The following is a 16,081-nucleotide window of genomic DNA, read 5'->3' on the forward strand; positions in this document are numbered from 1 at the left end:
TTGTCGGTTATTGTCATACTCAGAATTACTTTAAATTTAAAGGTACTACTCACACTGAAAGAATATGCTATTAGTTTTGATGCAGTTCCCTGAGATTTTTTTCCCTTTCAAAGGAATTTTAATTTAATTGAGACTAATATTGTTAGCGCTACAGGAAAATGTATTGGAGATGTTTATATTAGGAATAAACAATGCAATAACATTCAGAAATGCTTTAAATTTACATTTCCTATGGAAACACAGGGCTTAACAACAAAATTAAAGTTGTAGGCCCCTTCACGCTACACACACAGAACATATACAAATATTTAAAATTAGAAGACAATAAAAATAAAAACAATATATAGACTTCAGTTACTTATATACATATATTATACAAGGCAGTGGTATGGTAATGTGTTTCATCCTATAATACAAGGATTGGAAAGATTTAGGAAATATATAACTATTCTTGTACTTTTAGTAATTTAGAAGAGAAAACACTTTTTAATTTATTTTTTTACTGTACACTGTATTTTATCAGTAGAAATTATGAGTAGGAGTCACTCAGTAAAGTGCAAATTAATCTATTTGATGTAAAGTTGTTCGTCAAAAACAAAAAGCAAACTTTAAAAAATGTAGATAAATTTGGTTTAATTTGAATGGACAATGTACTTTAGAAGGAGCTTTTATCCCCTGGCTTGTACAAAGTTATCTGAATGTTTATTCTGTATTAAATTTTTTTGAGCACACAAAAAACTATATATGTTCAATCTCTGAGTTTCTCAAATAGGAAAAACAATATTTGAAAAGTTTTTAAACCGGAAGTATTTTGTGTTCACTCCACCTCTTCCACTGCAAAACAATTCCGCATGCAGCAAACTAACGTTTACAACAAATAGAAATTATTCAGTTATATCAGTACTCTGACAAATCAAACATCTCGTCCAGTCAAAGAACATTTGGCCTAATGTTTTTTAACTAAATGCGGATGAGAAGAAATAACGAGGGCTAAGATTCGTTGGCGTGCTAACGACAGCTGAACAAGCCAACTAGCTAGCTGCTGTTAGCTATCGTTAGCTGTGATGGCAGCATCCACTCCACTGATTTTTGCTCCTGTGTTAAGGTCTGTGTCTCTTTTTAAGTCATGTTGAGATAACTTGATAATCTACAAATGGCTAGATGATGGACCGCAATAACACAAGAAACAGTATAAACGCCATTACAGTGTTGCACAGTCAATGTAAAAATGTTAGTCCTGTCGTAGCTACTAAGCTAACTGCTAACATACGTTTTTACAACTTCGGTTACTGTTAATGCTTAAGTGTTTTTTAGACTATAGAAAGATGTTTTAACAATCTGGTAATTTTGAGACCATATCACAGTTTGCATATATACCTTGTATTATTCCCGGTGTAACACTAAGTTACCGAGTTACACTTTTAAAGCACTTGAAACGCAAAGCTAATAACACTATAATGTCCAGTATACGGCGAGATTGTATTAAAGAGGTGTTGATACATCTCTATAACGTTATCACAGTAACTTAAGACCTTAGTTTGTCTTAATGGTACACTGCACCTACTGCAGGACTGTTGATTACATTAGACCAGTGGTTCCCACACCTTGGGAATATTTTAGCTTTTTTACAGCAGATATTGTGACTTATCATAGCAGGAAAAGCACAGAGCTAATAACATTGATGATGGCTCCATGGCAGCAATGATTGCAATGCAGCAATTGATAACTATATTAGTTACACCTGTGTTTGACAGGTTAAAATGTCTGCTGTGAAAAAAATTATTCAAAATCATTCAACTTTAGTTTCACTACACAGTTTTCACCATGGTCATGTCTGCCACCCCTGTAATGGCTGTGCACCCCCCAGCACGTCTTTCTACTCCCCTGATCTGATTATTGTTTGAAATGTTATCTTTTCCACTTTAGTCAAAAGCAACGCAGGGCTGCTCTGAGGAAAGAGAGAAGAAAACGGAAACGGCAAGCTCTCGCCCAAGCCAGAGAATGTGGTACGAAGATAGCTGTCATGTTGGTGGTGTTGTCAAATGTGATGTCATTTCTACAGTTGTAGCCTCACTGTTAGCCAGACTTACCACAACATATACTTTTGTTTTAGGTTTAAAAAATGGAGCACCTGAAGAAGAAGAAGAAATAAATGATGAAGATGATGAGGATAATGATATTGCTGAGGAGGAAAGGTAGGTCAATACCAACATCACTCTGTTGTCCTGCAGCTGCTCATTCAGTGATAGCACAGAAAACTTGATTGGACAGCTTTTATTAATCTTCATTGTGTTTGAGCTGTGTCTGACTTGTTTTCTCAGACTGCGTCTACATGAAGAGTGGTTGGAAAAAGAGAGGCTTGCCCAGGAGGAATTCAGGCTGAGGTCTGAGAGGGAGGAAGCTGTAAGGAAAAGGAAAGAGGAGGAGGAGGTAATCTACTGTTTGTATTCATCATATGGAGTGTGTACAATTTAAGAAGCTTGACTATTTTTGAAAACACATTTACACTTTGTAAAAATAGCAAGTTAACAGATGTTTATGTGTTCACACTGATGACTGTAGGGGTTAGCTGATTTAGGAGTTTATTACCAGTGTGGCATGTCTGGTTAGGACAAAGACTCGACTTGGTTTTGTAATGCTTTACTGAAGACTTAAATGATCATTCTGGAGATATTCTATATTATGTTTTCTTATTGTCAACAAATCCTATGAAAAGACAAAACCCAACAATGAATTGATCCTACTAAGGCATATTTTCTGTGTAGCGAAAACTGATACCGCATATTCCTCTGTGCCATAGAGCGCCACTGTTTTCCAAAAACTATAAAAACCCGGGACACGGGCAGTGTAGTTCATATTTAGTCAATCCCACATACGCTGTCCTGCTGCTGTAAATACTCACTAGAGCACCAAATGTGTGTTATTCCATGGCTGAAAATCACACGGTTCCCAACAAATACACAATTTTCTTCTGTTTGCGTAAGGTTTGCTAAAAACGGAAATGGCCGAGTCTTTTAAAGAATGAAATTACATATCTGTGACTAATTTTTAAAGATTTACATCTTCAGTCGGGACAAATGGGCTTTAGGGTTGAGTGCTACAGACAGGGTAGGAAGCTACCAAAATTGCAGTTTTGTTGTGGAATGTTTTGACAATATGAATGTTGAATAACTTATCCGTTAAAGCATCAGGCACAAGGGCACAGATTTATTACAATCATTCAATCATATCCATTGGTCTATCACAAGGCGTCCGTCCTTCCGTCAGTCTGTCCGTGTGTGCGTGTATGTGTGTGGTCCAAAGATAGGAAAGTAATCCCAATCACTAATGCAATAAACAAAGAGAGTTCAAGCTCCAACAACAATAACTCAATTAGCTTGAACTAAAAGATATGTGATGAAATTTTCACACATTCTGATGGAAAATTTTATTTCTATGTCAACATTTAACAAGGCTTAACATAAATAAAAAAGTATAATTGACCACCATGTCACTGATGACCGTGGCAATTTACTCCCAGACTATATGAATAATTGGAGCCTGACACAGGGGATTACTGCCATCAATTGGATCTGGTTGGTGTGTTGATTAATTAGCTAATTGACGAGCGTACCTGAGCCTGTTTGTCCGATTATTCTAAATAAAATGTTAATATTCACTGGCTTTATGTCTTTTTGTGTTCACAGAGGATGATAAAGGAGGAATGGGAGGCCCAGCAGAGGAGAGAACAAGAAGAAAAAGAGCAGAAGCAGCAGGAGAAGCGAGGCAGAGAGGTGAAACGGGCCCCAGGAGGATAGAAACAAAAAGAAATATATCCTCTTCTACTTAATCATGACTATTTATATTATCCATCCAAAACAGAAGATTCAGATAATCATATAGTGGAACATAGTAGAACATATCTCACCAGCGGAGTGTTTCTTTCGTAAAATGTGTTTTTGCTTTGTACATGGCTATTTTTTTCCTTGACTGAGTGGCACAAGCAACCTTTCAACTCCTTAACTAAGATACACACAAAGAGAAAAACCCTTCAGCTCTCACTACAAGGATGTATCTTTTACTTTGCGTGAAAACAGTCTGTGAAATTACCTTTCAAAAGTCCAGTAATTTAGAAAATCCAGTCCTTGTGAATGTGGTCTTAACACACAGTAACAGATATGCTGCAGTATGTTGACCTCTACACATTTTCACCAGCCGTGTCTTTACACCATTTGTAGGAGGCTGTTCAGAAAATGTTGGATGAAGCTGAAAACCAGGTATAAACACACATGAATACCATGTTCCACAGATAACTCTGTATTGATCATTTTGACTTCTTCACAATCAATTTAATACATGGGGAAAAAAACTGTCATTAGCATTATTTGTATTACTAAAATATATATTTAGTTAAAAGTAAGTATATCCCTTTTATTTAAAAAAAAACACTGCAAACTACCCTTAGTTTAAGTAGTTTATCCTACTCCTAATGGCATGTAACTCAGTTTAATGTATATATTTTTTCAAGTACAGTTAAACCTCACACAAGGCATTATGGCTATATAAATAACCTTCAGAGCCTGACCGATAAATCAGCCAGGCTGATATATTGGACGATATTAGCTCATTGTGGATATATTGTATCGCCGTATATGTCTGCTGATAAGCAACAAGAAATTACTTATTTCTTGTTACTCATCAGAAATGCCAAAGACACGTTTGCACAAATTTTGAAATAGTGTGTCCATTACATAGTTTTTCCACCAGAGAGCACTGACAATTATGTTTTTTAAACTGTAAAATGTCCTGCTTAATACGTGTTTTAGTCTCAATTCTTTAATAACCAAATTAAAGAGATTTTCATCAAAAATGTTTAGTTATGTGTTTAAAGCCAATATATTGTTTATCATGGTTTTTTTAAACTATCATGTATCAATATTGGTATTGGCCGTATGTTTCCCTGCCTGTGCATTGATCATATTTAACCTGTGAATTTGACCAATTCTGTTCACTCTTACTAACCTTGACCGCAGCGCTAGAAAATTGCCAAACCTCGGTATTACCAAAAGTACAGAAAAAAGAGTCTAAGAGTTTAGGACTGTAAGTCTATGACAAGTCTCTGACCATGTAAAAGACTAAAAGCTAAGAGGTACATGAAATAATTTGCACAACATTTCATTCTCATTGAAAGTCAAAGTATACAGTATATATACGTTTTTGTTCATGTTCTCACTTCCAGCTAGATAATGGAGGACCGTGGATGAATCCCGAGGCTCCTGTGACGGAGAACTCTGAGAACTTTGGGACAGAGCGTGACGTAGCCAACTGTCCGTTCTTCCTTAAGACCGGAGCATGTCGATTTGGAGACAGGTACTATTTGTTACTCCTTTGCTGTGACTTGCTACATTAAATTCATAAACTTATTACTTGAGTGGTGATTGAATGGATATACAGACGCATTAAAGAAGTCTTTCCCCATATCTTTTTATATTCTCCTCTCTCCTGTCTTTGTGAGTCCAGATGTTCTCGGAAGCACGTTTATCCCACAGCCAGCCCGACTCTGATGATCCGTGGTATGTTTATAACGTTTGGCATGGAGGAGTCACGTCGCGATGATTACGACATTGATGCTTGGTTGGAACACAGCGAGGAGGAGCTGCAGGAGTCTTTCCTTGAGTTCTACCATGATGTCCTGCCAGAGTTAAAGAGTGTCGGCAAGGTGGTGCAATTCAAGGTAAGATGAGATCAGGACAGTCAGTGTGTTTACATACACTAAAATACCCGAATCACAGTTAGCTTTCTGAAGTTCCGTAATACGATTTTTTATGTCATCTTGTCTTCATGTTTACGAGAAACCTGGTTTCCATAATCATAATAGGAGATTTGAAAACCTGATTTCCCCAACCAGATTTCTCAGCCATGTATACATGTAACCGGGTTTCTAACCGGCATTACACATGAACATGTGCGTGACAAAGACTTCACAAAGGAGATGTATTTCTATTATTTTAGTCCTGACTAAAACTGAAGCTGACACAAAACAGAATGAATAAGCTGAATAAGTTGGTTTCCCCAGCTGACCATTTGGCTATTTGTCATTGTGACTCATTTGCTCTGCAACAGAAAACAGTGCTCTCATTAGAGAGCATCTTGTCACATCTTGAGTCACTTATATACTTTAAAATAAGTAAGACATGATTTCAGAATAAGATCAGGGTAGGTGAGAAATCTGATTGCTGACCCCTTGCATGTTTGCACAGTAACAGTAGTCTACAGTAACCAATTTATTACAGTTCATGTAAAAGCTTTGTCTGATTTCTTGTGGAATCTGATTTCTCCAAATAACCCAATGTGTGTAAATGTACTCAATGTTAAATATGTTTTAAAGTACCAAGTCTAAGGCGACTGGACTCACTGTGTATGTTTTGTTTCACCACTCATTTAAGATGCTTTATCAATTCAGTGAAATCAATATAAAGTAAGATTTTTGTTCTTTTACCTGGGAAGTGAAATAAAAGAATTGTGAAAAATCAGCAAGGTGTGCTGCAAAATCCAATATGAATAAGTATGAAGTAGTCTGCATAATGTGTCACTGGATCTCTTACTGAGGATGTCAGGAAGAATTAAAGATGTAATTGCTCTGAATTTTTCAGAACAATTGCCATTTAAAAACCAGCCTCAAACTTCACTGTTCAGAATAACATTCACTGGATGGATGATCAAATTACTACCACTAAAAATACATATTTGGTTTCATTGACATCTTTCCTTTTTTAGGTCAGCTGCAATTACGAACCACACCTGAGAGGAAATGTTTACATTCAGTTTGACACGTAAGCCATCACACGGACCGCTCCACGACTTTTTCCAAATAAATAAACTGTACAGTGTTTGAATTCATTATTTGTCCTCTTGTCTCTCTGTTGTCTGTCCAGAGAGGAGCAGTGTAAAGAAGCATTAATCAAGTTCAATGGGAGGTGGTACGCAGGCCGGCAGCTTCACTGCGAGATATGTCCTGTAACCCGGTGGAAGAATGCTATATGTGGTGAGTTACTTATTCATACTGATATGAGACACATTTTTTCCAATTGTGTCTCGGAGATACAAGATTCACTTCAGTGTATTTACTATCTTGCTTGTGTTTTTCCTCTCTCAGGATTGTTTGACAGACAGAAGTGCCCCAAAGGGAAGCACTGTAACTTCCTGCATGTATTTCGAAACCCTGGCAATGAATTCTGGGAGGCCGACAGAGACCTGCACATGTCACCAGACCGCAGTGTCAGGGGGAGTCGCAGAGACGGGTGGCATTCAGAGCGATACGGAGAGCGATCGTGGAGGCAACGTCACTGCAGCAGAAGTCCGCCGAGATCTGAGAGATCGCACAGCAGACGAGAGGGCGACAGGCGGAGGAGCAGGAGCAGAGAGAGGAGTCGAGAGAGGAGGGCCTCCCACCAGCATAGAGAGGACAAATGGTCATCCAGATCCAGACTCAGTGAAAGAAGGAACGATTGGTATCTGAGCAGAAGTAGAGACAGGTCAAGGAGTAGAAGTAGAGACCGAGAGCAAGACAGGCTGAGAAACAGGAGTAGAGATAAAGACAGGGAGCACAAGTATAGGAATAGAAGTGAAGAGAGAGAGAGTAGAGACAAAGATACAGAGACTCACGGAAAAGCGAGAGAACGGTCAAGAAGCACAAGCAGAGAGGGGGAAAGAAACAAGCAAAGTAGAGAAAGGAGCCCAAAGAAACCAGACAGAAATGAGAAAACCTCTAATGATGATACCAACACACGCCGCCGCCACAAACAGTCCAAAAAGAGCAAGAAAAAGAGCAAGAAGAAGCATAAGAAGAAAAGCCATTTGCCTGAAGGGACGGCCTCATCTGGTGAGTCCGAAAAGGAGAAAGAGTCAAAGGAAGAAACAGTGGAGAGACTCACTGCAACGAGTCCCAGTCAGGAGATCAATGAAACAGTGCTAATTCAGAAAAACAATGACTTGGATGAGAGACCCCGTGTTGATAGTGAGAAGAAGTTTAGTCCTGAATTGAGAAGTGAACATTCACAGAAATACCAAGTGAGCCTGCTGGAAAAAGTGACATGAGTACCTCTTAGTGGCTCCTACATTTGAAAATCGGTACATTTGGTTTTATAACTATGAATGTATAGGGAGGAATAAATTATTGAGGAATACATTTTTGAGCAGTGATACAGTAAGTTAGCATCCATCACCACTATGTACATATGTGAATATTTTGCTCTTGTAAAATGTTTAATGTTGCTTTAATTATTGAACAGTCGATCACTGGAGATGTGGCACTACATGGTTATTGTTGCTAAGGAAAACAAACTGAAACAAAAGATCAACAAATGGGTTTTCTTTTTGAGTACATTTATTTTTAATAGCTTTCAAATATAAGAAAACAATTTTGGCAAATGTGTTGGCAGTGTTTAATACAAAAAGTGATTTATTTTGCACAAATCAAAGATGAACTCGTTTAATAATTACTTGTGAATGTTCAACAAAAACACTTTGTGGTTTTAAGAATGCAGATAAAAAAATTTGACTGCCATACGGTTTGGGATGAGTATTCATTACTTGTTGGCTTGTTTTCCTGTATCCAACTGACAAGTGAACAAGCTGACAGTGATGAATATTAATGATGTACCCTGATATGTGCACCTCATCATCTTAATTCCTACTCCATAAAGAAACTCAGGATAGACCGGTCTTTAAATGCATTGGAATAATTACATAATACTGGTATATTGTGGCCAAATAACCCCCACATACATTTTTTTTGTCAAACATCCTGCAGTTCTAAATCCCACTATTGCCATGTTAGCCTTCCATAGACACCATTGAGAAGGTAAACACAGTGTTCTTTGGTCATATGTTAGTGTTTAAGAGTAAACCAAAGTATATTAATACAGAAAATAGTTTCTTTTATTTGGGTCACTATCCTATCCTAAGACTAAGGGAGAGACTGACCTAAGATTTATCTCCACAAGCCATTACAAACTTCAATGTTAAAACATGTTTTCATCAGGGAAGTGAGTCAATTGAAAAATAAAGAACAGAACGACAATTTTAACAAACATAACTCAATAACTAATTACACAAAAACAGCTCATGTTTACCAAAGGTAAACAATTAGTCTTGAAAAGGAAATATGAAATGGTAAATTTCTGGAGGGGAATCACCAAACACAAACTTGTACAAACCTATTTAACATGTACAGTGATATTGATTGAGTAATTATTCAATTTCACTTAATTGGTGGGTTGAATTTACCCGTGTGTAAGTGATTGTGACAGTGTCAGTGATTCCCATAACAGCACTAGTCCCAGTTGGTGCCTCTCATGAATTACCATTACATTTGAGTCACAGAACTGAGCATCAGATCTTCTGAAAAATAAATACCTGATGATCTTTAAAAAAAAACCCAGTTAGCAAAACTAAAAAAAAAGATTTTTAAACAGTTTCCCAAGTTGTGCCTCTTTCCTAATCCAAACAGCCCAAAATGACCTCTCTCTTTGCTCAATTTGTATGTGAACCAAACTCAAAACATTTGTTATACTGTTATATATTGATGGTTCTTTCCAGTATTTTATATTTACAAACAAATAATGCGCTAATATTTAGCTGTTTTTCAAGAAGGGCAAAAACATATCATTCCGCCTACCTGGATTAGGAAAAAGTTAACTTTAGAAACCGTTTTTATTGTGCAGCGGACAGAATATTTTGAACGTAGAAGAGTCTTTGAAGATACTGGAAAGACCTGTAAGACCTGTTTTGTTAAACAACCTTCTGGGTTTTTCAAAGATCTCTGTGTATTCATCTTTTATGTAATTGGATGCTTAGCTCTGTGACTTGAATGTAATGGTAACACATGAGAAGCACCAAGTGCGGCTACAACAGCACCTTAAAAAGTCCTTTAAGCCAAGCAGCACATACAACTCTGCAATCGGTGATGATGGATGATCTTAATACGATGCTGGAGTTTTGATGTCGTCGCTACATTGTACTCTGTGGGGTGAAGTATGCTAATAGTACTGCAAAATAGAGTGAGGGAGCTTGTACATAGGTGACACATTAAAACCACAGTTGGCACCACATTAAAAGGACATCACAGGATAGTACAGTACAGAATAATACAGTACATAGATGGTGATTATACACGTACAACACAGACAATGAACAGGAGAAGGCGGGATAGAGACATGGAGGTTGCCAGATCTGCATCTGGGAGAAAGAACAGCAGCAGCATGAGGATTTATGTCAGCCCAATTTCTTCTAAAACGCTCCGTGGTGCCTCGGCCTCCTGCAGATGAAGAAAAGATAGATAAATGTTCCTTGCTGTCGTACTTGTCAGTTTGTTCATCTGCCACACGTTTTTTAGCGCAAAGTACCCCTCCAAATTATAATTACTAGTACATGAGTCATAATTGCAAGTTATTAAATGTGTGACAGGAACAGGAGGCCATTCCAGTGAGTTAAACCTTCTACAGGCCTGCACAGTCAGCCATTATAATAATAGTGCTGCATGCTTTGCTATGAATAAATCAATGAGCACTGACTCCGTTGACTGCAAATGACTACAGCTAGACAACGATGCAAACATGCAGGACAGCACTTGCTGTCAAGGGAGAGGGCGGTATTAATCAAGCGCCGCAGGCTTAAAATAAACAGATGACGACAGGTGTAGAGGGCCACAGGGTGAAAAAAGCAATACATCAACATCTTGCATCTACCATTCTGTCTGGTTTTAGCATTCCTGAGTGAAATTAATTTACACAAGTAAACATTAGTTTACACAAAGTTAGAGCTGCAACGATTACCCCATCAACAGAAAATTAATAGGCAACAATTCTGATAATCAATGAGTCATTTAAATAATTTTCGAGCAAATATAACGCCATGCATTTGCAAGTTCCAGCTTCTCAAATGTCAAGAGTTGCTGCTTTTCTGTCTTCAATGACAGTAAAGTGAATATCTTTGGGGTTATTGGTCAAGCAAAACAAGTGGAAACTTGCGATGGGCATTTTACCCAATTGTCATTTTACAGACCAAACACTTCGATCGATTAATTGAGAAAATCATCAGAAGGTGAAAATAATCATTAGTTGCCGCCCTACTCCAAGTTCTGTTCACCTGACATTATAGTTTGCCCGTCAAATGACTTTAGCTATCTGTTGTTAAAGAACTGTGCGTACCTCCTGCAGCAGGTCAGCCTGCTCGATGGCCTTCAGCACATTCTTCTTGGACGTCTCCTGGGCCTCTCCGCCCAGCAGGAACTCATCCAGGATAAAGTAGGCCTTCTCAAAGTTGAAGATAATGTCCAACTCGCACACCTGTGAAGCCACAACACCACAAACAGCAGCAAATCAGAGGAGATCCAGTCCTGACTGAAAATGTTTTTTCTTGCAGTACATTTTCTATTGTCACACACACATTATCAATTTTACAAGACTCACACTGCCAAAATATTTGTCCAGCAGCTCCACATATCTATGGATGATCTCCAGGGTGATCAGCTCATTATCCTGATCCTCTACTGCACAGCAGAAATACAGGCTTGCATATCTAAGAAAGTAAGGAAATAAAAGGCGGCACATAGATTAACAAGGCGGTGATGTTTACAAATAGTAGTGCCTTTGCTCTCTCAGAAGAAATGTAACATATCAGTGTTAGTAACATGGGTGGTAATTAACACACTCAGGTCTGCAGATCTGTATATTGAAAGAAAGCACAGGGACTCAACTAGAGTCACACAACAGCTGGTCTTTAAAGGAAAAATGTTACTTTTGCAAGTATATTTGGTGCTCTTCTGTATCACTGAAAGTCACATTAAAACAAAAAAAATACTCCACATTGTTAATTTTCCATGTAAGACGCCTGTAAATGCAAAAAATATATAATAAATCAAAAATCTTTAAAATCAAAATCCCATTATATTTACTTTCTGAATAACAAGTGTATCTTTAAGGTTTTATGGTTCTGCTTTTATAGCAACATCATTGTGTACCTTGGCATTAACAACCCACTGAAACCATCAGTTTTTAAACAATCCTACCTCTTAAACCCTTCCATCAAATAGAATGAAAACAAATGAAATTGAATAAATCTGAATCAACATCTCTGAACAAAAAAGGTTACATCGTAACCTTTACACAGATAGGATTTATTATAGGGATATTAAATTGGCCACCTCTTCCAGTACTGCATCACTGTGTCACTGTCTCCCAGCTGTTTTGTTGTTTGTCTTTGAATTAGTTTTTTATTATATTGAACACACGACAACGTGTCTTTTGTATTTTTATGGCTCAGCAGTCATATGTCCAGGACAAATCAGGCACTCATATATTTGTATCATTGTACTCCATTGTTTGGCAGTTGCTATTAGAGAGGAGGTGTTTCTGGCTTTCATAACACACCAGAAGGTGAGATCTAAATGCCAGAAATCTCAGTGCTTGACAAAATAATCACTGAATCATTGGTTTCATAAACATGCCCAAAACGCTACCACAGATACACAAGTGATTGTTACAAGTGATATAACAAACACCAACACATCCTATTACTAAGATCATCCTCTGAAATGCCAAAAATCAGAGTGTGGCCTATTTAGACCATTGTGAAATGTTTAAAAGGTTTAACAAAATAATCTTAAAGTCCACTCAAGGACCTCAAGGTCCACTTGCCATTTTTAATCAGGGATTTCAACCACATCTCAGTCTTCATCAACAGAGTAAGTCCATCTGTGCAATCTCTCCCCCATGTACAACCGTGTGTTATCATGTCTCCATAACAACTCAGCAAACTGTCTGCTGATGAAGACCGTGGAGTTAAGATTATTATGTCAAACTATTTCCATAATCAGGAATGAACTTTAACGCTCAATGTGCTAAAAGGTAGCTACAATATCTCATGATAAGCAGCTGGTCAGCAGCTTTTGCAGGACTGATTTGGTTCGAATAGACTGATTTAAATAATCTAAAACAAGCCTGCTGCTGTTAAGAAGTTTCATAACAAGTCACAGATGAGTGGAGTAACAACAATGAAAACAACCAGAGATTCAACCTTGTGTTGAAATCCTCGTTCAGGTGACAAGAAAAAGGTATGAAAAGGCAAAATGCATCTCTGCTGCATGTTTGTCCATGAGTGTAAAGCATGCTGTAGATGCCACCTGCGAAAGACAGTGACTGTAAGGACATCACAGCCAGTATTTAAACTTCTCTTATTCACTCACCTCTTGTACACAATCTTGAGGTCCCTCCACTCCAAGAAGCTGCACATCTTGGGCTTCCTGGCCAGTATGGTCTGGACCAGGTCTCTGGAGATCTTCTTCCTCTCCTTATCAGACAGAGGCACATACCATTTCTGTAACCGCAGCTTTCCCTGCCGGCTGAACAACAGCATGAACTGCATCTGAAAGAGGAAGTTCAGCTAAAAGTTATCTACGGTTGAGATGAGATAAACATTGTTTTGAGAGAAAGACAAATCAAAAGAAGGTGAAGAAAAAATGATAGAATTAGTAAGTGATCTGTAATCATGTGACATTTATGATGAATATTATTTTTCCATGAAGAAAGGTAATTCACTAACGTTAGATCTAATGCTGATAAGTAAGAAACGCCCGAACAGGGAAATAACGTTACATGCATTATTTTCGACGGTAACACGACCTAGCCATTTGATCAAATGTATTTTAGATTTGGTAAATGTGACGTCCAGGAGGTTTTTGCACAAAGTTTCATTAGCTTACTTAGCTAACCTTGCTAAATGGCCACATATTAACATCAACAACACGCTATGTGTCATTTGCGCCCCCTCCTGCGACGCTTAGCTAGCTACAGTAGACACGAGAAGTAAACACGACTCTTTACCTTCGACCGGGCCTTCGATTTAGTCACTTAGACGACTGGTAACTTAAGTAAATTCAAGCGAAAAACATAACCAAAGAGAGTAAACAGATATGACTGTGTTTCTGTGGGTTAGCTTCTTAGCCAGCTTGATGCTAAACTACCTAGCAGCCGGTGGTTGCTGGTGAGACAACGATTAACACAACTGCGCTGTAATTGGCTGAAAAAGCCACAGCTATGGAATTTGATTGGCTGAAAGATTCCGTTATTCGTTACGTCAGTCCTAGCACGCAGCTATGGTTTCCTGTGGCTGAAAGTTTACCACAGTTGTTTTCACTTCTCTTTGTTTGGTAAAAATCTAAGAAATCACAGTGTATCCTATCACATGACACTTTTATGCACATTAATAAAAACTACAACAAACATAGACATGTAGCTTTTATTTACAGGCAAGTGGGTGAAAAAAATGCATAAATACAAATGCAAACAGCATATAGTGTCAATAAGTCAAACTGTCACTGTAAACTGCATATAAGGGGTTGTATAGTGCAAGGGTGCTGGAATAAATATTGTCTGGTAATGTATGTAATACCTTACATACATACAGTAGGTGGTTTATATACAGTATGTGTATGTCTACAGTGTGTACAGTATACAGACTTACATTTGACAATAAGTTACAAATATGATCAGTGTGTAAAATATGATGCATTGTTATAGATGAACTATACCAAAAGGTATATAAAGTAGTTTGCGCTGCTTTGACCAATTACAGTAGCTGCTACACATTAATGCATCAGTATTAACAATCCAATAGATAATCTATAAGAACATGCATAAATATAACACTCACAAGGGGGGTATAGCAAGCACTTTTACTTTTGATACTTTAAGTACATTTTGCTGTTAATACCTCTGTACTTTTACTGAAGTACGATTTTGAATGCAGGTCTTTTACTTGTACTGCTGTATTTTTACATTGTGATATTGCTACTTTTTCTGAAGTAATTGATTAGAATATGTCTTTTACCCCTAGTGATTGTGTTTTCTTTGCTTGTTGTCTCAGACCCACTGTAACCTACAAGCCCAAGAATACAAAATATATAAAACACTATACTGTGCAATAAAATGACTTTATGACTTTTGAGCATTTGTGTTATTTACTCATTGTGTCACTCTCTTTATTTCAGTTTTATGCTACTTTATACTTATACACCACTACATTTCAGAGGGAAATATGGTAGTTTTTACTCAACTTCATTTATTTGACAGCTAGATACTTTGCATACAAAATAAAATAAAACACAAGATAAGCATCTACAATATGATACATTGCTATACAGTAAATAAACCACCCAACAGTATATAAAATAGGTAGAATTAGCTCCGACACAACCAGCTACTGCATTCAAATGCTGCTTACATATTAATGCATCAGTAATGATAATCCAATAGTACAATATATACAGTGGTGGAAGAAGTATTCAGATCTTTTACTTAAGTAAATGTAGCAATACCACAGTGTAGAAATACTCTGTTGCAAGTAAAAGCCCTGCATTCAAATTCTTAAGAAAAAATACAAAAGTATTAGCATCAAAATATATATAAGTATATATATACATATATAAAAGTACTCATTTCAGAATCATGTATATCAATATTACTGGATTGTAATTAGTGATGCATTAATGTGTGCATCACTGTAATGTTGCAGATGGTAAAGGTGGGGATAATCGTAATTACTTTATATACTACTGGTTAACCTATAATAATATATCATAATTCATTTGTTGACTTTTTTATTTTGTATTAATAATATAAATCTGCAAAGTAACTAGTAACTACAGCTATCAAATAACTGTAGTGGAGTAAAAAGTACAATATTTGCCTCCAAAATGTAGTGGAGTAGAAGTATAAAAGTAGCATGAAATGGAAATACTCAAGTAAGGTACAAGTACCTGAAAATTGTGCTTAAGTATAGTGCTTGAGTAAATGTACTTGTACTAAATGTACCACTGAATATATAATAATACAACACTGTATCTGCTCTTCTCATTATTATTCTCTCCTCTTCTGTTGATATTTGTTTTGCTTTTTAATTCTCCCCTATAGGACTTCTTTGTATGAAAAGGTGCTTCACAAATAAGCTTTTTGGGAAAGTAGCTGCCTGTTTACGTTTGGATTGTGCCTTGAAACCGCAGAAAGGGAAGAACTAGAGGTGCTTTTGCGCCCCCTGTCGTCAA

At 37.2% G+C, this 16,081-nt stretch overlaps 2 protein-coding genes across 2 annotated transcripts; one reads left to right on the plus strand and one right to left on the minus strand.

Moving 5' to 3' along the window:
- Positions 1-807: 807 nt before the first annotated feature.
- zrsr2 (zinc finger (CCCH type), RNA-binding motif and serine/arginine rich 2) lies at positions 808-8,413 on the plus strand. Its single transcript, XM_044191977.1, has 11 exons — positions 808-1,105; positions 1,927-2,006; positions 2,114-2,195; positions 2,322-2,430; positions 3,687-3,773; positions 4,218-4,256; positions 5,219-5,349; positions 5,500-5,713; positions 6,757-6,812; positions 6,915-7,024; positions 7,136-8,413. Exons 1-11 carry the CDS (start codon positions 1,065-1,067, stop codon positions 8,074-8,076), a joined length of 1,890 nt encoding a protein of 629 aa, XP_044047912.1. The 5' UTR covers positions 808-1,064; the 3' UTR covers positions 8,077-8,413.
- On the minus strand, positions 8,348-14,055 carry ap1s2 (adaptor related protein complex 1 subunit sigma 2). Its single transcript, XM_044192019.1, has 5 exons — positions 13,863-14,055; positions 13,226-13,404; positions 11,451-11,559; positions 11,190-11,327; positions 8,348-10,297 (listed from the first exon to the last, which is right to left on the minus strand). The coding sequence occupies exons 2-5, from the start codon at positions 13,402-13,404 to the stop codon at positions 10,250-10,252; spliced, it is 474 nt and encodes a 157-aa protein (XP_044047954.1). The 5' UTR covers positions 13,863-14,055; the 3' UTR covers positions 8,348-10,249.
- Positions 14,056-16,081: the final 2,026 nt, after the last annotated feature.

The sequence above is a fragment of the Siniperca chuatsi genome, linkage group LG1, assembly GCF_020085105.1.
Source record: "Siniperca chuatsi isolate FFG_IHB_CAS linkage group LG1, ASM2008510v1, whole genome shotgun sequence".
NCBI classification, from domain to species: Eukaryota; Metazoa; Chordata; class Actinopteri; order Centrarchiformes; family Sinipercidae; genus Siniperca; species Siniperca chuatsi.